This window comes from Scophthalmus maximus, chromosome 7 (genome assembly GCF_022379125.1).
Source record: "Scophthalmus maximus strain ysfricsl-2021 chromosome 7, ASM2237912v1, whole genome shotgun sequence".
NCBI lineage: Eukaryota > Metazoa > Chordata > Actinopteri > Pleuronectiformes > Scophthalmidae > Scophthalmus > Scophthalmus maximus.
This window is the reverse complement of record NC_061521.1, coordinates 16,789,745-16,813,436: the sequence shown is the minus strand read 5'-3', so window position 1 is coordinate 16,813,436 and position 23,692 is coordinate 16,789,745. Positions and strand designations below refer to the sequence as shown.

The following is a 23,692-nucleotide window of genomic DNA, read 5'->3' as shown; positions in this document are numbered from 1 at the left end:
GCAGAATTACGTGTGTCTCAGTGTTCAAGCTGTTCCAATGAGATTTAATGTGAATGCCACACAAAACACTCATTTAAATAGAAAATATACATACATGGTTTCTGCAGACATCATAAACATAACTAGTTTAAAGTTCTTCATAGCAACAATTCAGCTGATTTATGAATAATTGTGCAAACCAGCCACCAACACCTCAAAGCACACAGGTGACTGAAGATTTCACAAGGCTGCGACCTGGACAAGAGAACAATGCAGCTGACGTCCACTTACAACGCTAAGAAAAGTTCTGAGAGCTTCCTGCTCCTTTGCCTGCTGCTGAATCTCACACACACACCAACATGGAAAAGAGACATGACAATTTGGTTACATGGTAAAATGAGACACACATTTTCATTTCAAGGACTTTACATCATAAAATGACTGAAACCAAAGCAGCCGGCAGATACACGGTGCCCTGCCGGCACTGCAAGCAAAAAAAACACTGAGAACAGCAGCAAAACATAATCACACATTCTCTTTGCCAGTTACTTTTGAACGCTTCACATTTATATAACATGACAACAAGTAATTGGTTTTCACGCCTAAGCAAATGTCAACCTTCATTGTGGGATTTCCTACCGTTACAAAAGTAGATATTGTTCGACAGAGTATGAATTACAATGTCAACTTAGCAGCTACATGAACATAATTCCTAAATATTCCACCAGGTTTATTTCCCTGCCAGTGTCACTGGACAGATGGAGGACAGTGACATAGAAACCTGATTATCAGCCACGCTCCAGTGGTAGTTACAATCAAACTTTTTTTTTTAAAAGCAGACCACCAAAAACTGCCTGTAGACGGTGTACGTCACAGAGAAGCTCTGACATTTTGACTGTGAAGCGTCATCTTTTTGCAGCATCAACTCCAGAGGAGGATAAATAATCCATGAGATGACGAGAGGGTTTTGGAGGAACTGTAAAATAAAATCTGTCAAGCCAACTCAGGACTCTCGGCTTTCAGTCCATCTTCATCGGCTTCTGAATTATCTTCCTTCTTCTCTAGGTCAAAGTTCTGGGAGATGAGTGAGACAAACATGTTTTCAGTCAAAAGCGCTTCGACACCAGAAAGAAGGCAGATTACTTCGTACATTTCATGAACCAAAGAGTTCTAAGTAAATTGTGTTTGAGTTCAGGAACACGGACGATCAAACAATGCAGGTTTTGAGTGAGAGCGTCTGAAAAAATTTGAGTGACAAAAAACAACAGTGGCAGCTTATAAACCAATTATGGAGGTTCTTAGAGCAAGTATTGCATAATAAACATTTTTTATTTGCAGTAAACATTGTCAAGTTGGGGTTGCATAAAAACCACAGTAGCTGAGGTTGAGCACATCAGTGATCAGACTTTGTTCAGTATTCAGAGACGTGTACCTCTAATTCTTGCATCACTTCATCCATGAAGTCGCTGGGGTTCTGCTTGTAGTCCACCGCTCTCTTAATCATCTCTCTGAACATCTGTCGTGACGGAGAAAACTGTCAACACACACACGCAGTCAAGGTGTCTAAAAAATGTATTAGCTAACACTGAACTATAGGCTGAACTGATTTGACTCTGACTCATAAGAGGAGCGCTGTGTACCCTTGTGAAATTAACATCGCACTAAGTGTGAAACTCAAACTACTAATCAAAGTGGATGTACTTGTGGATCACAACCATTAATACTTCAGGAGAATAAAGTGCAAACCTTCACTACGTTAGTCCCATCAGCTGCAGACACAAAGTGAAATGGGAGACCTTGCTTCTTCCCAAAGTTAAAGCTTCTCTGTGTCACCTTCAAATCAGCTGCAGACAAGAAAAACACAGATATGTCTATTTATACGTGTAATTCTAGAGTTTTTTAGCTTTTTTGCTAAACAAAAGCTGCAACAATCAATCGATTAGTAATCGACAACTATTTCGATAATCGATCAATCAGTTAAGGTAATTTTTAAATATCTTTGGTTTATGGACAAAACAAATCATCATCTTGTAGTTTGGGGAACATGATCGACATTTTTCAACATTTTATGGTTCAGACAACTAATCCATTAATCGAGAAAATAATCGCCAGATTATTCGATAATGAAAATGATCAATCGTTGCAGCCCAGGGCAGAGTAAATGAGCAGCTTGCACAACACCAAAAAAATAACATGTTCACTCATCTAGCAGTAAAATACCTTTGTGGAATCACCGTGTGAGCTGAATATTTATCGTCACGTGCAACTGAGAAAAACGAAAACCCACCGTCGATTTTGTTGGCGACCACACAGCAGGGAATCTCCGGCCGGTACTCCCTCAGCTCCTTGTACCAGTTGGCCAAATTTTTATACGTGATCTTCCTTTGAACGTCAAAAACCTTGAACAGAACGTAGAAAAAAACAAAAGAGCTCAGCCTGCTTCGCTGAGGGTCAACTGGTGCAATCCAACATTCGTCTGACGAGCGCAGGTTGTGACCTTGTGCCTGTGAGAGAATCACCATCTTAAATCCCATTACAGGACTATACTGAGTAACGTGTGTGATACACCCTTGAAGGCCAAGGAAACAAAGCGTACACTTACATGTAAAGCTTGTGTTTTAGTGAAATCAATCTATCTTGTATATATTCTATTCCTAACATATCTGATTACTAGAATTCACAGTTGTCAGTTTACTTGCTTGGCAGGAAGTGAGGTAAGGCCGGCTAAGTGATTACTGATCTTGGAGCCGACCGTGTGTCTTACCATGATGCATGCGTGTGCTTTGTGGTAGTACGAGGGATGCATGCTCTGAAACCTCTCCTGACCGGCTGTGTCCCAGAAATCTGAGGATCAGAGAACAAAAAGTCACCAATGCAGAAGCAACGTGAAGTCTGAGCCTGGCTGATGCTGCCGATTTAAGCTTTAAAATAAGATTTTTATTTCCTGTGCTCACAAAACGCACAATATACAGTACATACCAACCGCGATTGTCTTGCTTCCCACAGTGGCTGTGTGCTTGTAGAGAGTCAGAGCGTAGGTTGACAACTGCTGGGGGCGACTGCGCAAAGAGTTAAGGTCTTTTCCTTGATCTACCAGAGGATGATCGGGTGCAGGACATTGGCTGTGACCTCCATGACAGAGCAATGTAAACTGAATCACACAAATAACTGATACAGAGAGTTCTATAGATGCTGAAGGATACTATTCATCCATAAGAAACCTCTCCATCAGCCTGTGGGGGAGAGAGAGAAAAGAAATATCGTGAAACACAAGTGAGCTACAGGGATCTTAAGCTTATGATTGACCACTAATACTCACTTGGATTTACCAACTGCGCTGTCGCCCAGACAGATGATCTTCACTTGTTCGTCTGCGTCGTATTTCTTCTGGTCCAGCTCAGGGATGCTGCCAGCGTCACCGGCCATTTTCCTCCTCTTCTTCTCTTTGTTGCTTAGACTGCGACGATTGTATTAACAAAAGCTTGTCTAGCTCAATGTATGACTTAACAACCTGAGCTTCTATCCGGCGACTTCTTGACAACTATAAGCTTTAGCTAGTTTGCCATTGGTTAGCCGAGGTTACGGTCACCTTGTTCGGCTTACTGTCGTTCATTTCGCTTGTTCGTCGGTCGTCACACTGAAACAGAGCAGAGTAAAGAGATGGTGACTGCTTACATTTGCAACACAAATGTCAGAGACCCACTTCAAGCCTTCTGTGATCGTAATAGATCAAAGGAGGAGGCAGAAATCCCCCTTTTTTTTCATTTTTACAAATAGAATAAAGTTTTGACAAAGCTGCAACTGTGTTCATAACACTCTCTTTTACAATGTACCACAGACTTATCAAGTCTGTGTTGGTTTTCTATCTGGAGCTGGTCCAATACGAAGGACCCTTAACTTTCCCTGTAGCTGCCAAATATAAAGATATAGAGATAAATAACCATATTTATTCAGGTAATGCAAACAGAATGAGAATTGTCAGGGGTGTTTTATTGTCATCCCCTCGAGGAGGCAGCCACGACCGGCCAGGCCTCTTAGTGACTGTGAAGAGCTTTTCATAATATACTAACCAATATTTGAACCATAGCGGATAGTGCATTTCTTTTTCTTTCTTTTTTCTTTTACTTGTTCTGATCTTCCCCTTGCAGTAGCACTGGGTGTATAAGAGACAGCTTCTGTTATCATTCTTATTATTATTGACTGCAAACGAACTTGCCCACGTGCAGCCAAAACGGCCATTTTCACCACCGACATCATTATTGATTTCATCATTTCTACTGTACGTCGTCGTTGTCCTCCTGAACATGACCCGACGTTCCGCCGTGCGACACGTCCACCTGGTGCCCTGGACCGAGGCTCCTCGTCCCGGACAACATCCCCCGGGGCGTTAGAACACACGCTGTAAACTCCCACGGCAGCTTCGTCCTCGCAGTTCGCCCCGAGACGCCAGAGGAGGCAAAGCTAACAGTTAGCTAGCGCCGCTAACTGAACCCGCGGCGGAATGAGCCGTGGCCGCGGGGAACCCATCGACATGTCGCCGCCTGTCTCGCGTGAGTTGTTCTTCTATGACACGAGGACAATACATACATGTTGTTCCCCCGATGGTTGGATCCAGAGTCCAGACGGTTGAAGATGTAGCATGAAGCCTCCGACGGTCTTCGTTTCTACGCAACGGGGACGCCGGAAGGACCACTTCGGTAAGTCTCGGGCTGCCCCGATGTGTGCCTGTCGAAAACGCTAGCGGTTCGTTTTTCCATTATTATAGGTCGAAATCCTATGATGAACAAAATCGTTGCGCGAAAATACTTTAAGAAACATTTGACTGAAAAAACGTATTAAGGAAAAATGTGCTTGTTTGTTTTCGCCTGACATTCAAATGACGCAGTGAGGAAATAATAATAATAATAATAATAATAATAATAATAATAATAATTTTCATTTATAGAGCACTTTTCATAGCTAAAAGCAATCTCAAAGGTTTTTGGAGAACCATTCTGCATGATGGGATACTGTTGGGTCAGAAATGATCTGATTCCTGATCAATAATCAGGAATTTGAATTCTTCCAGATTTATCCCCATTAACGTTAATCTGATCGCACGCAGGAATATCTCCCATCGGATTTTTATAAGAATTTTACTGACACCTGTTGTCCTAAAAACTTTAGAACATTTTTATTTCAAAGTCTTGATGTCAAGGTAAAACCACGTTTCACCCCTTCTGGCATGTAGTAAAGAACATCTTTGGCAGCATTTATAACTTTGAGCCTTTTTTCAGTGTTGCACAGCTGATTTGTGCAGGTGTCCTCGACCAACTGCTCAAGTTCTGTGAAGTTGTCTGAGGAGTGTCCTGGAAAGCAACATTCAGGTCCTGACACAAATTCAAGATTGAGCAGTTTGTTTGGTGTAGCCACACCAAGACAATAAGATTGTTCCTCCTCCTGTAACTTCATATTCATTCATAATCATTGTCTTGCTACAAAAAAAAGAGTGTATCCTTAATCACCATTCTCCTGCCGACCGCCGCAGATCTTCCCTCATTTTGTTTTGAAGGGGCATTGCCAACATGATGCAGCTGAACTGCAAAATAAAACTGGTTCAAAATTAAAAAATCTTGTTACATTAATGCAAATGACAGACATGTGCCATTTAATGCAGTGAAATTTACTCATAAATACTGATAGTGGTCATTACTCTGACAAAAGTGGCAAGTACCAATACAACAATGTCTTAATCTGTGGTAATAAAGTATGATCTCAGTAATTTTCTTCTTTTTCTTTATTTGATTCTGTTATATGATTTTTTTTCTTTTCTTCCAGTCAGTATGAGAGATCATATGTGGCATCATTCAGGCGCATCTACAATGAGGGGTGCGATGTATTCCGAGTGACGGATCCCAAAGGTAAAGCTCGGAGCTTTTGCTCTTGTCGTGATCACCTAGAAAGAGAACATTCGGTAAATGAACAGTATCTAAACATGTTGGGCCTTTGTGATGATTACATAAGGGATAATGACATTTACTGTACCTGCTCTGGATAGTGTGAACCAGGTCCTGGTTTCTGCGTAGTTTCACCAGGAACAAAGTTGCGGCCAGTCATACTGTACTGAGGAGTTTTCTTCCCGTAAATACTAGGATCCACAAGTTTGTAGGCAGCAGGACCAGGAGTCTGGAATGGAAACAAAAGTATAGATGACAAGAGTAAATCATAAGATTTCCAGATAAAATTTTAAAAAGTGAAAAAGTTTTTTTGCACTATGTATATGTACCTTCCTCAGGTCCTCATGGAAGCTTCCAGTTTTGCTGCGGCCAGAAAGTGAGTAGGCAGGAGCTGTAGATGCGAACGAAGATCTGGACCCCAGAATAGGAGGCAGTGAGTATGAGGCTGGACCTGCAGAACGAGCCATGAGTGATCCCTTTTATTCTTTGTGCCGCGGAACAGCTCATCAAAAGCAGCTGACAGAAATACAATATGTTACCTGGTGTTTTTTTCAGGCTGAAGTCTTTGCTTCTCCCGAACAGAGAATAAGCAGGAGCAGAGCGGAAGGTCAACTTTCCGGAATGCTCTGGGGAATAGTGGCCTGAAACACCATGAGAATTTTTATGAACACATTGCTGACAGGATCACAATAGTCCGCCTCCAAACAAAACTGGCATACTATCAGCCTTGGGTGGGTAATAATAATAATTATTATTATAATAATAATTATTATTATTATTATAATTATTATAATAATAATAATGTTTATGGGGTTTTGCTGACCTGGCCCAGGGCCCTTGAACAATTCTTGCTCCTTTGTACGGCTGTGGAGTGAAAATGCAGGCGTGCCGTCTTTGCCAGCTCTGGTGATGTTAGCTGGAATGAGGTACCTCGGTCCAGGGGAACAAGTAGACATGGCCTGGTCGTGACGTGTCCCAAAGCTGAACATTGGTGCTCTGTATTTAGTTGGGTCATGTTTAGGAACACCTTTATAGGAGGAAAACAAGGACATGCAAAATCAATTATGAAAACAATAATAGTGTTGGCGGTGAAAATGGCTTAGTGGCCGTTTTGGCCATACCTGTGAGTCCAGGCAGTGCATACTTGGGTCCTGGGCTACCATAGAGGGCAGCTATGGGCCCTCTTGGCCTGTGGGGCCTCCATGTCCCAACCCAAGGTTCAACACTTGCCATTTACCTGAGACAGAGACAGATTGTGATTGAAAGAAGATTGGTAAATTGGCGTTTAAGTCATGAAAGAAAAAAGAATGATAATAGGAGTTGTCCCCTTATACAGTGCTACTGTAGGAGGAAAGAAATCATAAAGTTTTTTTTAAATGCACTATCCGCTATGGTTAAAATATTGGTTAGTATATTATGAAAATCACAGTCACTAAGCTAGTCGTCAGGGGAGGCAAGGAAATGAGGGGAAAATAAAAGTTATATGTGATAACAATAAAACACCACTCAGTTTGATATTCTGTGTATTAACTGAATAAATATAGTACAATTTCATTCTGGTTTTTGCAGGGTGTCGTCTCGACTTTACTCTGTGAGATCAAACCAGCCATCAAAAGCATGGATCTATTTATCATGATCAAAGGAGGCTTGAGTCACCCTCGGTGAAAAAAATAACCAATGAGAGTTTAGGTTCATTGCTGTTGTCAGGTAGAATTCTATATCTCTTACATAGTAAAACAAAAAAAAAGTTGAAGGGAGGCTTGCCGAGTCGGACTTTTCGACCAATCACAGAGCCGTTGATAGCTTCGCTCTGCTGTATCTGCAAGTGACATGATGTTGTGTGGCCTGCTAATGTTAAAGATAGTGAAGAGAAACGCCAACAATGGCGGGCCAGGAGAACATACTGCAATATCTACTTGTTAATACATTTTGGAGATTAACATTCCACTACCAACTACAAATAAAAAATGATGTAAAATCAACTCTGAAACTAAATATAATCCAGAAGATGGCCGATGGATCACGCCGCTTCAAAATTTGGATTTAAGCGCGTGCAGGCATGTTGCCTCTTCAGTGAAATTACCCACCAGCCGCTATACTGCTGCTTTATATTTCAGCTTTGTGAATATTCCCTTTGATTCTGTGATGGAAGTTCTTTTACAACAAGTTCTTACAAAGATTGTATTATAGAAGAGTTTTCAGTTGATTTTTGTTGTTGGAAATGTTATTCAGGTGCTGTTTAAGCCTGAAGATCGTATTCCTCACTGTTTCTGATGTGATGGAAGTGCGCTTAAACATTCTGCACCATTCTTGGCAGCTCTTTATACTACTGTCACTATCGGAACAGCAATACTGCCACCCAAACATAGTAGCAGAACAATAATAATTATTGTCTGTCTTAATGTCGTCCACTACAAAGCTTTGAAAGTTTTAGTCAACCTGACCCAATTGCACCTGTCACCTGTGTGCTTCATTCACTCAAACCAATTTGTCCTAAATATTTGAATCATCACCAGAATCGTGTTTATTGCCACGTAGGTTTCACATACAAGGAATTTGCATTGGTGTTTTGGTGCATATAACAAAACGAATGGAAAAGCAAGTACTCTAAGAGCACTGATTGTGTTTAAACGATTAATAATGAAAAAAGTATGGGTTTGTCTACAGTGGCGATTTTTAATAGCCATTTAAAAAATTGTACCATACCAAAATTTACCAAAATATTGAGCCAAAAGAAATATTCACTGTTCAATGTATAAAAGCTAACAACATCAAGACTAATTTCTTCCCTCTGTATTTCTGTGCAAAGTTACTGGATCACATATCATTCAGTTGTGTAACTCAGTCCTCGCAATTTACTTTCACCTAAGCAGCAGCAGTCACAGCTCGTCAGTGGAGGCAAGGGAGGCGGCGCCTCCTCAGAAATGTGAGGGAGGGGGGGGGGGGAGTTATATGTGATGACAATAAAACACCACTCGGTCTGAGACTCTGTGTACTAACTAAATGAATATAGAGCAATCTCTGGTTCAGGTTATTGCCGGGTGTCGTCCCGGCCCCTGTCCTGGCTGACGTTACTGTGTGAGATCAAACCAGCCATCAAAGAATCTATCACGATCAAACGAGGCTTGGATCGGCTTCGCCTCCCTTGGTGAGAAAGTGAAAACGAAATAACCAATAAGGACTAAGTTCATTGCTATTGTCAGGTAGAATTCTGTATCTCTCTGTCTTTTCGACCAATCACAGAGCCGTTGATAGCTACTCTCTGCTGGATACCGAATGGTCGCTCCGCGTTGAAGCAAATTTTGCCCAGCGGCCACTCGTGGTACTGCAGCGAAAAATCGCCTGCGGCCCAAAAAGCACTTTTCCCATAGACCACAATTGTAAAAGAGTCGCCTGTGAAACTGTTACTAACTGGACGTCCCAAGCTGGAACATGGTCCTTTGTTACTCTGTGTAAAGCTCTACATGATAAAACACAAGGACATTAATTAACCTTTTAGAGAATGTAATGCAATCTTTTTCATATTCTGCCCATAAATAGATCAGGGAATAGTTATATTGTTATTTATGTGAGGATCACATTTTTGTACCAAATAAAAAAAAATATCTTTCTTCACACTTTCCCACCTAACCTGGTCTTTCTAACTCCTAACTTAAAATCTGGGGCATGAATGTATTTCATGAAAATACACAATGCTGCAGTGTTGTGGAATATTCCAGTCACCATGCAGCCTTAAATAAATTTGAGGTCTGATGATGTTGTGATATATCAAATTAACTATAAACACACTCAAAAGGCCAGTTATTTATCACCATTAAAAACTTTAATTTATCTTACAAAATGCAAATGAATCTTATGTCATAAAAGCTTTAAAAAATGTTTTAATCCATTATGAGCCCAGATTATATTTGCTATATCAGTCCACATACAGTAAACATACATGTTACAGTGTTTTTTCAGCTCGTCTATTGGCCAAACTACATGTGGCTCTTCACCTTTTTTAAATTTACAATATTAAATACAGTTTGGTCTTTGACAGTGACTTTAGTGAAAATTAAGATATTTTTATAAATGTAAGTGAAATCAAAAAGCTTTCGGTAGATTAAATAATCAAAGACAAAACATCAGTGTATCAATGGTTCAAATCAACATATTTCATCTGATATGCTGCACTATAAATACATATATAGAAAACTATAAATAAGTAAATTGAGAATTAATTCCTGACAGGTCATGTGACATAGATCAACCATGGCATAATCTCTTATAACACATCCATTAACTCAATTTATGGCTCAGCTCCAGCTCTGAATGCAGCAGACAGCTGTTGAGAACCATAAAAGATGTAAGTAATAAAACTATACATGTCTACAGATATGCTTTTTTTTTGTTGATATAAACAGGTTAAGAAATTATTTGTAAAGCCAGAGTAATAACTTTAGCCACTGCATTGCAGGTATATGTTATCAGTGTCTCAATAAAAAAAAATTAAAAGACAGATAGAATTAAATTTTCTTGCCTGGTTACGATTTATTGTGGAGAATCCAAGTTCTTTTTCCCTGTAAATAAATAGATTAAAATTTAACACAAATTAACCATGATATCAACGATTTTAGCGATTTTATACAGTAATCTTACTTTTCACATTATCTTCTTGTTGGTCGCTGTTGCCATCTGTATAAATACATCCATGGTTTCAAGTCCACAGCGAGTCCCATAGAAGTCTAACTGAACATCCGTGAAGTCCACTAGCATAGGATAGCATGTCTTGAACGCACAGAGCGAGATTCAGAAGGCCGTTCGCTTGTTCTCATAGCCCAGAGGCATGATGGGAGTAACTCTACTGCGCGTAATCTATGGGCCGTATATCCCGGAGGTTACGCGGAAGCCAGGAAATTTTTCCGGCTTATGCACTGGCTGAGCTTGCAGATGGATAGTCTGCCTCCTCAGTGAAATTACCCACCAGCCGCTACAGAGCAGCAGGGACAACAGTCGCTGACATTTCTTTCAGGTCAATTAATGTATCAGTTACATTATAGGTAATCAATTATCTACCAGTAAATATTGTATAGGTAAAGTGACACCAATGCTACACCAAAATCAGTAAACAGTAGACAGTGTAGCCTGTCACAAAACATATGACCTAATGAAATCAGTGACTGCTTTCAAACAAATAGACGGAAATTAAATAAGATAAAGTTGATAGATAGAATAAATCATTATTTTTACCTTATAGAAATCCTGATCCTGCTGAGTGACCCTCTATGACAGATTTTATCTACCTCTGCATGAACCATACACTGAACCCAAACACAGATTGTTTACTGGTCGTCAACTTCACTGCGACAACGCTGCCATGGAGATGAATCTTTGACAGGAATGCTTAATATGTGTGTGTGTGTGTGTGTGTGTGTGTGTGTGTGTGTGTGTGTGTGTGTGTGTGTGTGTGTGTGTGTGTGTGTGTGTGTGTGTGTGAACCTTGGAGGAATTCCCAACATATGAATACACAGTGAACAAATGGTGATATTGTAAATGATTTATTAGGTATGAATGTCTGTAACAGGCCACATAGTCTCACAGTGACACACTGGTTAGGTTTAATCTGGTCGTACTAAGGCACGGTAGCTATCATACTATTGAAAGTAGGCATGAAACCAAATCTATCATAGTAAACATCAATTGAATTCAAATTTGGGGGTACTTTTTTACATTTTGATGACAATTTGCTTTTTTTATCAACTCATAAACTTATTAGAAGACTGACATTTGTATCAATGGTTCATGAAGAGCAATGAACGCTCAAAAGAGACTCAGTTAAAAAATCTTACGTCCACTAGAAATGTTCAATCATCTTATGCTTCCTCCTCTGTCATTTTCATCCATTTTTTGGTTTGGTGTGTTGAAAAATGTGTGATAACACATTCTTGTCGTGCCAAACATCATATGTATTGTTTATATTTTGTTCTATGTTATTGTTTTATTCTTTAACAAATATAGAAACAGCTGGTTTTGAATCCACATCAATTGTAGACTTGTTATATTTGATAAAAAAGGAAGTTATGACTAGGTGGTAGCAGTAAGAGTTAAGGGCTACAACAACCAACATTTTAATATAATAAGAAAAGCATGTGTTGCCAATAACACTGATGCTGCCTCTGTTCTGCTGAAGTTTCCCAGTAGATCATCACAGTGTGACAGTGGGTCCAGCTAAATGGACCTGCACTGATCCTGCATGTCAAAATGTCTGTCGTAAAAATTGCACCTCTTGATTTTACCACGATCAGGTGTCAGGATGCAATACTGACAATTTCTAAAATGGAAACTGCTTTTTGTTGTTGTTGTTGTTCTTCTTCTTCTTCATAGCGTAGCATTGCTGCTGCAGGCGCTTGTGAGGTAGTTGTGGAAGGTTTCTCTCAAACTGGCCTTCAGGACCTTTATTAAAGTTGCAAGGTTTCCAATTTCCTCTTGGGGGCGCTATTGGTTAAAGACAAATGTTGAACTCAACGTTACAAAATCGTGTTTCAGCAGCACACAAGCTTCAGCGCATTATAATTTCACACTTGTCTCACCTTTGTAAGAGCACGAATCAGCCGCAACAGCACTGCCTCCTCTCTGTGTGGACACAGGCTGGTCACTGTGCTCACACAGCTCAACAGACAATAGATGGTGTGTCTCTGTGGCTATAATAATGTAGTAAACTCTTTCAATCTTTGCCGAAAAAAGTTTCAGAGTTCAACAACTTTGGCACCTGTTCCCTTACCTTCTTAAGCACACTGAGAGCCTTCCTGTTTGTTGCTCCAATACACAACCTGTTTACATCCTGTACACTTAGAACAGGCTCCTGGGTTAGGAAACAGAAACATGGGACAGAGAGAGATGTGTAACCGATTGAAATTCAGATTATCAAGGTGTTTTTACTCCACAGCTTCATGAAAAATTGAGATTACTGGCATCATGGCTTCTCACCACTGACCCTTAATTTTTCCAGCCAGGTCCACAACAGACAACCGAGAACGTGAGGATCCGACTCAGTAACCAGCAGAGCCCATCCACAGTCACTACTGTTCAGCTCCTCCTGTTGAATAAGATAAGTGACAGCTGGTGGCTTTACAGGTCAAATTCAAAATCATATGTTCTGTAAAACCAGCTTCCCGTCTGTGTTGTTGTCGTTTTTTTTACCTGCAACAGAGCTGATCTTTGCAGTACGATTTCTCCTGGAGAACCTTGGTCTGCCATTGCCTTAGCAACAGCACGGGCCACCGAGGTTGGGGCTGGATTATGCGGAATTCTGCAAAGCTTTATATGACAGAAATCAGGATGTGTTAAAGAATTCACATTTTCTTTATTATAAGCTTTTTTTTTTACACAGCTGAAATCATAGTTACCTCAATGTTGGAGCTATATTTGGGAAGCGCTTTTTTAGCTGTGCACAACCTCTTATTACAGTTGTTGCTTGCTTGCATGCTGGATATTGGGATGTTGAGTGCGTGAGACCCCATTTTGGAGGTCTGGTGACCTGGTGGAAGTGTGGCAAGGACCGGACTCAATGGTCTCAGATCAGACCGTACCAGATCCTGTACGCACCAGTGCCTCTCGTTTCCCAGTGCCGACGTGCAGTATGACTCCAGATCCTACAGGACAGAAAGTAAGAAAGTAAGAAAAGCCTCAATGACAATGTTTGATTTTACATTTGGATCATTCATTTATGTAGTTCTGGATGCATAATGGGAAATTTGACCTCATCTATTGCGATCCTGCTGAGGTCAGAGTCGCTGTAGCTGCGTTTGTCCAGCAGGACATCTCTCTTCCTCTCCGAGAATCCCAGCGGCTCATCCCAAGAGGACACTGACCCTGAGTTCAACCACAAGCTCTTATGACCCCCTCTCAGCAAGGGCAAGTACTGTTTGGCCACCAGGGTCTCCCTCACAGTCCTGCTCAGGGTCCTCAGTGCTGACCTCTTTTCCAGCTCAGCATGGACCTCTGGAGGAGAAGGGAGACCCAGGGCTAGGCAGGAGATGCGCACACAGAGGAGGTACACCACCTAATGAGATAGTCAAGTGGCAGTCAGAGAGGAGGTGAAAAATAATATATTCAGCTATGATCATGACAAAGAATTAATTTGGTGTAATTATCAAGTCCTCACCTTTGGTGTTTGTCGGAGGGTACGTCCCTCCTGGCCATGCAGCAGAAGTGCCTGTCGGTTTAGGTAATGGTGCAGGGTGAAGGGGGCTCCATGCCGCAGGCTGAGGTCTGGATATTGGACCAGCTGTGTGCCAAGCAAGCGGGCAAAGTCAAACACCTGGCTGATCTGCGCCCGGGTTTGGATAGAGCGAGGCCGCTTAATCCGCACGTAGTGGACGGCCTCACTTGGGCTGATGCGTAGGGTGTAGATCAGGTAACAGGCAATCAGGACTCCTGTTGAACACAGTGACAGAGACACAGAGGCAAACATAGTGAATATACTGTGCCTGTGCACAGGATGAATAATACAGTAAATATAGCATGTGTGTTTATTCCTACCTGTCCGGCCCAAGCCTGCATGGCAGTGCACGGCCACTCGTCCTTCCCTCACTGCAAAGGCCAAAACCTTCACCCCGTCAATTAAGCCAACGAGAGAGGACACACCAAAGTCCGGCATTCCAAAGTTGTAAAAGTAGACTGCAAATACAAATGCTTTTAGGAACATATACATTCATATGGATTAACTGTATTTGTAGAAACACAGTACAGTGTAACGCATTAGGAACTGTCCGACTCCCACAGATACAAAACACAACTTAATAACTTTCAACCTGGAATCGACAGGGAAATGTATAAAAACAAACAACTGTAACTTCTATATCCTGAATTTAGTGTATGAAAATCTCACTGTCATTGTCCATGAAGATCTGTGGAGAGTATGTAAAACCACTTCCAGGGTCCAGGGGAGGTCCACAGTGAGAGTGCTCTCCTGGGAACTGCATGTTGATGATCGATCTGATGTTCAGCCTGGACAAAGGAGTGACTCCACTGATGTTTGTCTTTAAATAACATGTCTTGTTAAATAATGCCGTGGTTCATAATTCCTATAGCTACTCATGAATCACGCGTATCAACTCACCGCACAGACACACAGGAGAACAAAACAAACACTGGTGGAATAATAATGAACTGTGATTACCTTCGAAACTGTTCTATGATGTTGTATTTCTCAATTAGATTACTGGATGGTCGTGCCATGGCAATTATGTCATCCGTCACCCTGGGATAAAGGGAAGTTCATGATCAGTAAATGGCCACGTCACAAAACAACATCTATGAGAGTGCGGTCAAATAGTCTCACCAGGAGGAGAAAAGGCCTCGGACGACCTGTTGGTTTAATTTCCAGCACTCTGGTCCTTCATAGCGACAGTCTATTCCTCCACAGGCGAGCAGGCAAAGAAGTCTGGGTGGGATTGCCTTCACTAGGTTCTCCCTGGCCTGGGAGTAGGCGGGCCGTGGTACTGGTATGTGCGAGGTCAAGGTCGGCATCATCCTGCACCAGGGGAAACCCCCAATATCAGTCTGAAATATCACTCTGTAGATATGAAGGATTATGCCCCAGCTGGGCCGCCTGACAGTCTCATACCACCTTCCTTTCCCGTTGGAATTAGTGAGGTTCTGGGGGCCACTGTGTGACAAAGATGCAGCTTGTTAAACTGACAGTTGCCGTACTTGTGCGCTCACAGTTGTGCCGTATTCTGGCTGAGCAAATTTAAATGAGCCCCCAGAATTCATGTGGGTCCCAGGCTAGTTGTGTCCGGAAAAGATACAGAAAACAACCGAGTGAATCAGAATAAACTGGACGATTAAAAAGTACCAATCAGATCAAAAAAACTTACCTTTCTGATTATGTTGGATAGTGAGGTTATAAATCCCATGAATGTAACCTCATAAACCAAGAGTGCAGGAGGGAAGGTGTTGGAAAAGGGCGATGAAAGCAGCAGAATACACATGTGCCCGTCTGTGCTGACCCACACTGCTGCTCACAGATACACACTAACAAAACTGTGTGCTGACCCAGCTCCACTAAGCCTGATTAGCTGTCATAAATACATCCAGAACAGACACTCACTCACTCACTCACACACACACACACACACACACACACACACACACACACACACACACACACACACACACACACACACACATAGCAAGCCAATTATATAATGATTATACCTTCAGCTATAATCACTGTGTATGAACGCCCTAATTACCTGCTACTGACTAAATCTTCATACATGATTTCACTCAGATCGTGATGCAGAGAAAATACAAATAATTGATCGCGCTACTGTTAAAAAACACCAAGAGGGCTTGTGTCCCCTCTGGAAGAACAATGTACTGTGTTGTTCGTGTGTCCTGGTATCACTTTAAAACACACACCCTTCCTATTATCTAGGAAGATTTAAATATACTACGTATGAGTAGAATTAAGACTAAGAACAAACTTTTATATTTTTGTTATTGTTATTACTTGTTTGAAAATTGATTGGAATGTCATTAGAAAGTCTTCATTACAATGACCAAGCCTGACAGAAATATCTCGTATCAAAAGGCTTTTGTTCTGTGCCAACTGAATCTCTCTTGAATCACCTCATGCTTGTGTGTGAACATGTCGCCCCCTGCAGTGCAGCGATGGGAAAGGCACGACAATGATGACAATTAAAGTGGTGAGGTGACACCAGTCGGAAAAAAACTACACTGCTACACATTTCATGGCTTGCAGAGTGGGGGTCCACGGTGGCAGGCCCAGGCGCTACCTGAGAAGACCTGTGTTGTACTTTGTAGTTATTCATTCATTCATCGTCTACCGCTTTATCCATTTAAGGGTCGCGGGGGGTCGCTGGAGCCAATCCCAGCTAACATTGGGCGAGAGGCGGGGTACACCCTGGACAGGTCGCCAGCCTATCACAGGGCCACACACAGAGATGGACCACCATTCACTCTCACATTCACACCTACGGTCAATTTTAGAGTCTCCAATGAACCTAACCCCATTCTGCATGTCTTTGGACTGTGGGAGGAAGCCGGAGAATCCGGAGAGAACCCACGCATACACGGGGAGAACATGCAAACTCCACACAGAAAGGCCCTGGTTGAACCGGGATTCAAACCCAGAACCTTCTTGCTGTGAGGCGAAGGTGCTAACCACTACACCACCGTGCAGCCACTTTGTAGTTAATTATTTAAAAAAAAAAAATGATATGTCGCTGAGCACTAACAGGAAATATTAGTGTTAATAAGATTTTGCATGATCCCAGTTTGGGCAGGTTTAGGTTTACATACGTACATGCCTTTGCTTCAGGCAAGAAGATGTAAGTGTTGAGGGCAGGGGCATCAGACACATATATCTATGCTTGGAGAGCTTAAAGCCTCCTTGGTGCTGCATGTCTTTACAATAAACTAGTCAAACCTCATATGTTACAATCTAAATGTGTATTACACCGTTGTGTGATATATATACTCCTGTGTTGCTCATGGCCGATGCAGTAGGCGTCGATTCAGCGCTGTAATTAACAGGGTTTGAACTGCGAATTCAACTGTTTAACGTATACAAATACAATCGTCCTCATTGAGATGAATCTCCTCCCTCATCTAAAGAAAAAAAAAAACATCAATTGACACAAGAAAGCAGTGTGTTGTATATTAAACCAATCTAGACCTGGTGCTGAGCAAGTGTGTCTCTACACATAGTAAAGGTGATCACATTTTCTACATCCATTGATCAAGAGGTTTATCCCTCATACGACTGCATCATGTGCAACAGCTACTTGGACTTTAATATATGGATTTTCTTACACTTCAGAGCGCTAAGTCCTCCAATATTTCACATATCCACAGCGCTACGTTTGAAACGTTTTCTCTTTTGGTTATAATCACATCCCCCATAATTTTAAGTTTCCCACTTTTTTCTCTCCTCATGGACCATCTATCTATGGCGACGCCGTGAAGACGTTGTTCTGAATGTCTTGCATTCTTGTCTTAAAAAACAACATTAAAACCATCCATCCAATGACCATTTACTGACCTTAACATGTAGCAGAATTTAACAGAACCATTAACAGGTAAGATGTCGACATGATTCTCTCTACGATTCTCTCATCGGTTTCATTCAGTGTCATTAGTGGACAGAATAAAAGGTCAAACGCAGTGCAGCGCAATGAGACTCGGTTTCTTGCATTAATTGGCATTTCTGATGCACTGCCATTAACTTTCCACTTGTCAGTTTAAGAGAGGCACATCTTTATTAACACCTGACCTTTTTATTCATTATTCTAAATAAGCTTGCCTGCCGGGGCTGTTTTCAGCACGACAGCAGAACCAGTCTGATTAGCCTCGAGTTTAAACAAAGACACTGATGATGTAAGATGTGGTAGGAAGTGGTTTGAAAAATGAAAGGCCCTATAGCAATAAAGACAGGCCTGTTGCCAGAGATCTATGGCTGTAGTCACAGGCCTCAAAAGAGTTGACAGCAAAAGACCCAACTTCCTTTCATCAGCCAGTTCCTGTTAGGTGTTTCAGTGTTATTATGAAACATAATCTCAAAAGCATGAGCTATTTCTACCTTCTTTGAATATATTAGTCAGAAATAAGTTTTTCGTAGGTTTTAAATGAGTTAAAGGCAACACCAAAGGTAAGCACTTGTCAGGTAAACTGACAAGTGCTTATTCTAAACAATAAGTGCAGTCGAAAACAAGTTTCTTTTTCATAAACGCTGACTTTATTCAGAGCTTTTTTTTGTAAAAGGTTTTTAGCAAATAATTTTTAAGGCTGGCAGCTCCAGAATCTGCAAGCATAGGTAGGAATGTATGATTCAGATAGATCAATGGGCAGGTACGTTTTTTTGTTTTCAAAGGTGAAGAACATAATACAGTAATTGCCAACAACTGATACAACAAACTGAGCAGTACTGCCAAGACAAACCCAAGACAACCCCCCAAAAAATGCTACTTTACTGATACGCACAGACACTGGCCTTGTGTCCACACTGAAAAGATGCTTCCTTCCTCCTTTTAGGTTAAAAAAGATCAACTGTTAGAGAAGATAGAAGAACTGACATTTTATTTAAACCCTTCTTCATTGTGGTTGTTAAAAAGGCGAGGAAGAGGAGTGAGGACGAATTTACAAATGTTTAAACAGGATAAAATCCTGGTCAATAGTGATGCCAAGTCACAAGGAAGCAAACCCACACTCAAACTGGTGTGGTTCTGCAGCACCACGGCATCCACTGCGGCACAAATGGAAATGCCTTGTTGCGATATTTTGTCTTTTAAAAGCAAGACAAAGTCAAGAAAGCATCTTAGGAGGGAGCAGGACCTACGAATAAGATAAGGAAAGGATTACACAGATTTGTGTAGAGGGACCAGAAGGCACAATGTTCCTTTTTGGATCCATTTATTTGGAAACTACGTGGTTCCACATCACTGAGAAAATCTATCTGTGAAAACACTGCAATCCTCCCGTCTCATTTGACGGGCTATATGCCTTTGGCGAAATGAGTTGGCATGAGATTGAGGGCATAGCAGCGAAGAGCACAGGGTCAGGTCTGCAGGGGAGTCAAATTCACACGAAGGGAAACACTTGCAGCAGCCTGCAAGTTGTCCTTCCCTAAAACCCTGGGGTAATATTATCATGTCCCCTGACTATGAAGTACAATAATGACTTAAGTGGTTTATTACTGCAAATGCTGCCTCGCCAGGACCCAAGGTGTCGAGGAGGAAAAACGACTCCCATTACACTATTCATTGTTTCCATGAAGTTTCCCTATTACACCATTTGCTCATTGTGCAACTGGATTCTAACTTGTTGCCATGTAAGAGTTTGGGAACAAAGTGAGAAAAGTAGAATATGAAAAAAATAATATAGTAAGAGTATTGATAAGAAAATAAGAAATATGTAATAGTAAAATTTCCCAAAAGATGATTATATCGTCCACCAGCCTCATCCTTTTTTGAACATCGGTGCTGGAAGACCAAATGTTTCTTGATTGATGTCCGTGCCTTCTCTCCTGTCCTGTGGTGTTCAGTCTCTCTCGCTCTCTTCTGTCCAGCCAATCGCTTGTTAGTTCTTGGAGAGTTCTTGGGATAGCCAGTCAAGTCCTTCGTACAGCCCGTTGCCAAGGGTGGCGCAGGTTGACTCAATGTGCCACTGTGGGTTCAGAGATGGTTTCACTTAGCGGAATATGAATACAGCTCCATGCGCATGGTAACATTTTTGAACCTTACGGCCGCTGAAAGGATCAGATTTCTATTCAGATTACTTACGGTTTTGTTGCGGAGATCATGGAGGCCGAGTTTCTCTGAGAGTTCGGTGACTGATAAGGCATTCGGGAGGTCCTGTTTGTTCGCAAACACCAGCAAAACAGCATCTTTCAACTCGTCCTCCAGCAACTAGAGAGGCAGAAAACAGAGATTTGAATGTCAGCACTGAGATTTCATATTAGGGCCAAAACATTAAACACATTCTAAAATCATAAGAATTTCTGAAGAAGTCAGATTTAAAAAAAAAGAAGTTAAGATTTAAAAATAAAACGGGTCAAGTTAAACATCATTATGTGCTTCAGACTGCATATGATGCAAATAATGATTGAATAAAAACAGAGAGAAGAGACGTTACACTAGCTTCAATACAACAATACAACAATACAAAAAGGCAGTTTCCTGGAGTTTCTTGCGGCTCAGAGGTTTAAGAAGCCGACTACGTCATCACAAAATCCCTGACTTAAATCTGACCAGAGACATTTGGTGCATGTGCATTATCAAAACAGGGACATGGAAAATTTTTGGTCAAAATAACAAATACATGAAAACTGATGAGGGCAAAATAATGTCAATAGACGATGTAAACTGATGTAAAATCCAAAAATGAAAAGTTGTGCACGGTCGCAAACATAGAGTCCTAGTAAAGAGACATTTAACTGAGTGGACACTTCATCTTCACTCATCTAAAACTATTTTGTTTAGTCACCAAGAAGTTGACTACACCAAGTTCCCGACAGAATGCGACTCCACTGTTGCAACTGGTGGGAGGCTCATTCCACATTAAAGGAGCAAGGAGGAACAAACAATAACACTATTTGTTCTCATACCAAGCCCCAGTGGGAGACACAGTGACATTCATAATTGCACAGTGCACAATAATACTGCAGTATCACCTCTAATGAGCTAAACATAATGAATACCTACCATCTTTGAGAGCTCTTCTGCAGACTCTGCCACTCTTTCTCTGTCATTGCTGTCCACTACAAAGATCAGGCCCTGGATGGTAAAAAACAGTGGTTAAATTGAACCCTTTTCGGAATTGTACAGGTACTAAAACACTGTTGATATTAAAAACAGTGCAACTTTAATGAATATGATCAAACTGCCCCCCTAATAATAAATATAACACACAAACACTGTATGTGTGTGTGTGTGTGTGTGTGTGTGTGTGTGTGTGTGTGTGTGTGTGTGTGTGTGTGCGCGCACACGATGCTGCACAGAGCAAGGAAGGTAGCTAGCATTCCAAAAAGTTGTAGTTCTCAATGTTCCCAGACATTTAGGAACGAAGGCAGTTTCTAAACAGTACTGGACTGAAATAGTTGGCCAAAAATATAAAGCACTTCATGCATGTTGTACTTGTTTGGTTTGTTTGTTAGGTAGACTTTATTTGGCCACTAGCTGCAGTGCTGACAAAGTTAATAGGCTGATCCGCAGTCAGAAAGCCATTCAACTACTTTTAATTTTCAGAGTGAATAATGCAAACATAAAAAAGTAATCCCTTTATGGAGTCTTGATATGAAGAATGTAACTATTATTCTATACTATGACTATATGTATTCTGATAAAATTCTAAAAGGCATAACACAGTAACATGGATTGTGTTACTCCCCCAACACTGTATTATATAAATTATTGAAAAAACACACATGAATTAAAGTGATGATTGGTGCAATCTGTGACAATAGTCCATTTTGTAAACAGTGGGACAGTCACACTCGTACCTGTGTGTTCTGGAAGTAGTGTCTCCAGAGAGGTCTGATCTTGTCCTGGCCACCCACGTCCCACACGGTGAAGCTAATATTTTTATATTCCACGGTCTCCACATTGAAACCTTAACAGGGGGAATTAGAAGGAAACGATCTTAACCACACACATGTATATATTACTAATGTGAGGTGCGCACGCACCAAGCAAACAAACAAACAAAAAAGATAACCATCTCTCTTACCGATGGTTGGGATGGTGGTCACTATTTCCCCCAGCTTCAGTTTGTACAAGATGGTCGTTTTCCCTGCTGCGTCCAGTCCAACTACAGGGAAGCAAAAAAAAATAAATAAAAAATCAACTTTGACATCAGGAGAGGAGACATGAGAGCGATGGATGACAACAGGCTTTAAATTACACAACCAGTGTTTTTTCCCTACAGGTCAAACGATCAGACGGCAGAGGTCATGAAACAACACAGGACACGTGACTGAACCGAGCCAGTCTCGATGATTAGTATCGATGAGGAAAAATCAAACTATCTCCATTGATAATATCATGAGGTCTGGTGACGCCACCGAGAACACGTCGCTCCCGGGGCGGCCCGGCAGCCAGGGGAGTGTCTCTGACACGAGAGGTGACAAGATGATGATCTGTTAGCGACTTTCTTTTTTTATTTGTTTTATTTATTTATTTATTAATAAAAACCAACCGGGGCGACAGACAACTGACAGTCAGACAACCCTTCTTTTCACTCAGCTAACATAGTGTAAAAGTGTGGTATTTGAATTTCAGGGATGGAATGAAGTTGCGTTCACAGACGTCAGTCGCCAAACTTCCATGAAAAAAACACAACAGATGTTTGAACTTGCTTTTACCTCTTTCTTACTTTTTTTTCAACTACCACCAATTTACCTTCTCTCCGTTGGTTTTTAATTCCGCTGCTGTCCCATATGTTCTGTAAACGGCTCACCGACGACTAGCTAACGGCTCACCGACGACTAGCTAACGGCTCACCGACGACTAGCTAAAAGGCTACGAGCCGTGCCGCGGCCGCCGACCGACGTTTGAGCCACACAAGGTCTTTTTCGCCACTCACCCATCAGAATCCTCATCTGTTTTTTGCCGAACAGTCGGCCGAACACTTGCGAGATGGTGAGCCCCATGGCGGACAGGTCGTGTGGAAGCTCCGGTGTTCAGTCACTGGCTGGTGCGGGTCCGGTCGCTCTGAGTCACAGGTCCGCTGCTACTGCCACGTCCGGGCCAACGTGGAATCCACGACGTCATCACTTTGAATTAGCTTTATTGACACATCCACACGTAAACAGCGGCTTTTTTAAAATTGTTTTGTTTTAAAACGTACACATTTGAGCTATTCTCTTCGTACAGGTATATCCTACACTATCGTGTCGCAGAGGACATTACTTCAACAAAATGTGGGAAAAAAGCTTCCATTACATTTCTCAAACGATTTGTTTTCATTTCACATTATTGTTTAATGCAGGGTCGATTCCCACCGCTAGATGTCGCTGTGGTGCAAGTGTTTGCTGGCATCTAATACATCTAGGGCTGCACCTAACGATTACTTTTATTATCGATTAATCTGCCGATTATTTTCTCTGAAAAATGTCAAAACCCCAAGATGATCTTTTGTTTTGTCCACACACCAAAGCTATTCAGTTTACTGTCATAGAGGAGCAAAGAAACCAGAAGAAATCACCCTTTGTTTCATAGCAATTACTAAAACCAATTATCAAAATAGTTGTCGATTAATTTATTAGTCGATTA

At 41.4% G+C, this 23,692-nt stretch overlaps 4 protein-coding genes across 11 annotated transcripts; all 4 read right to left on the bottom strand.

The window, feature by feature from the left end:
- Positions 1-23: 23 nt before the first annotated feature.
- On the bottom strand, positions 24-4,704 carry rabl2 (RAB, member of RAS oncogene family-like 2). Of its 2 annotated transcripts, none has more exons than XM_035642471.2 (9): positions 4,567-4,704; positions 3,299-3,616; positions 3,183-3,212; positions 2,959-3,038; positions 2,744-2,823; positions 2,267-2,378; positions 1,726-1,823; positions 1,412-1,495; positions 24-1,053 (listed from the first exon to the last, which is right to left on the bottom strand). In XM_035642471.2, the coding sequence occupies exons 2-9, from the start codon at positions 3,403-3,405 to the stop codon at positions 973-975; spliced, it is 672 nt and encodes a 223-aa protein (XP_035498364.2). In that variant the 5' UTR covers positions 3,406-3,616; positions 4,567-4,704; the 3' UTR covers positions 24-972. The 2 variants fall into 2 exon arrangements, with proteins under 2 accessions (XP_035498364.2, XP_035498365.2); XM_035642472.2 differs by having other exon boundaries at positions 4,263-4,654.
- A 1,036-nt stretch (positions 4,705-5,740) lies between these two features.
- Positions 5,741-11,290, bottom strand: odf3b (outer dense fiber of sperm tails 3B). 7 transcript variants are annotated; one of them, XM_035643322.2, is made up of 9 exons: positions 11,145-11,275; positions 10,554-10,663; positions 10,435-10,474; positions 7,037-7,152; positions 6,739-6,942; positions 6,455-6,556; positions 6,245-6,366; positions 6,004-6,144; positions 5,741-5,914 (listed from the first exon to the last, which is right to left on the bottom strand). In XM_035643322.2, exons 4-9 carry the CDS (start codon positions 7,146-7,148, stop codon positions 5,822-5,824), a joined length of 774 nt encoding a protein of 257 aa, XP_035499215.1. In that variant the 5' UTR covers positions 7,149-7,152; positions 10,435-10,474; positions 10,554-10,663; positions 11,145-11,275; the 3' UTR covers positions 5,741-5,821. The 7 variants fall into 7 exon arrangements, with proteins under 7 accessions (XP_035499215.1, XP_035499216.1, XP_035499218.1 ...); XM_035643323.2 differs by having other exon boundaries at positions 10,554-10,682; positions 11,145-11,272; XM_035643325.2 differs by having other exon boundaries at positions 10,554-10,589; positions 11,145-11,218.
- Positions 11,291-11,436: 146 nt separating this feature from the next.
- Positions 11,437-15,855, bottom strand: zgc:77752 (uncharacterized protein LOC393862 homolog). The gene is made up of 12 exons (XM_047333314.1): positions 15,238-15,855; positions 15,076-15,156; positions 14,785-14,903; positions 14,436-14,573; positions 14,059-14,330; positions 13,654-13,956; positions 13,301-13,546; positions 13,095-13,211; positions 12,889-12,990; positions 12,676-12,756; positions 12,485-12,595; positions 11,437-12,389 (listed from the first exon to the last, which is right to left on the bottom strand). Exons 1-12 carry the CDS (start codon positions 15,426-15,428, stop codon positions 12,273-12,275), a joined length of 1,878 nt encoding a protein of 625 aa, XP_047189270.1. The 5' UTR covers positions 15,429-15,855; the 3' UTR covers positions 11,437-12,272.
- A 2,782-nt stretch (positions 15,856-18,637) lies between these two features.
- Positions 18,638-23,185, bottom strand: LOC118314921 (ADP-ribosylation factor 4). Its single transcript, XM_035641698.2, has 6 exons — positions 23,004-23,185; positions 22,149-22,229; positions 21,922-22,031; positions 21,125-21,196; positions 20,204-20,329; positions 18,638-20,087 (listed from the first exon to the last, which is right to left on the bottom strand). Exons 1-6 carry the CDS (start codon positions 23,068-23,070, stop codon positions 20,001-20,003), a joined length of 543 nt encoding a protein of 180 aa, XP_035497591.1. The 5' UTR covers positions 23,071-23,185; the 3' UTR covers positions 18,638-20,000.
- Between the last annotated feature and the right edge of the window lie 507 nt (positions 23,186-23,692).

Bases quoted from the DNA above. Each gene is read 5' to 3' on its own strand.
- zgc:77752 (XM_047333314.1), bottom strand. From the start codon at position 15,428: ATGATGCCGACCTTGACCTCGCACATACCAGTACCACGGCCCGCCTAC. The intron at 13,957-14,058 runs GTGAGGACTTGA...CTATCTCATTAG, and splicing joins CCCTCCGACAAACACCAAAG to GTGGTGTACCTCCTCTGTGT. The intron at 12,991-13,094 runs GTAAAAAAAACG...CTTATTCAACAG, and splicing joins AAAGATCAGCTCTGTTGCAG to GAGGAGCTGAACAGTAGTGA.
- rabl2 (XM_035642471.2), bottom strand. From the start codon at position 3,405: ATGGCCGGTGACGCTGGCAGCATCCCTGAGCTGGACCAGAAGAAATAC. The intron at 3,213-3,298 runs GTGAGTATTAGT...TCTCCCCCACAG, and splicing joins AGCGCAGTTGGTAAATCCAA to GCTGATGGAGAGGTTTCTTA. The intron at 3,039-3,182 runs GTATCCTTCAGC...CTCTTTGCGCAG, and splicing joins AGGTTTCTTATGGATGAATA to TCGCCCCCAGCAGTTGTCAA.
- odf3b (XM_035643326.2), bottom strand. From the start codon at position 7,148: ATGGCAAGTGTTGAACCTTGGGTTGGGACATGGAGGCCCCACAGGCCA. The intron at 6,943-7,036 runs GTATGGCCAAAA...CCTCCTATAAAG, and splicing joins TGCACTGCCTGGACTCACAG to GTGTTCCTAAACATGACCCA. The intron at 6,557-6,738 runs GTCAGCAAAACC...ATGGTGTTTCAG, and splicing joins GTTCAAGGGCCCTGGGCCAG to GCCACTATTCCCCAGAGCAT.
- LOC118314921 (XM_035641698.2), bottom strand. From the start codon at position 23,070: ATGGGGCTCACCATCTCGCAAGTGTTCGGCCGACTGTTCGGCAAAAAA. The intron at 20,330-21,124 runs GTAGGTATTCAT...CTGCCTCTCTAG, and splicing joins CAGAAGAGCTCTCAAAGATG to TTGCTGGAGGACGAGTTGAA. The intron at 20,088-20,203 runs GTAAGTAATCTG...CTGAACCCACAG, and splicing joins ATGATCTCCGCAACAAAACC to TGGCACATTGAGTCAACCTG.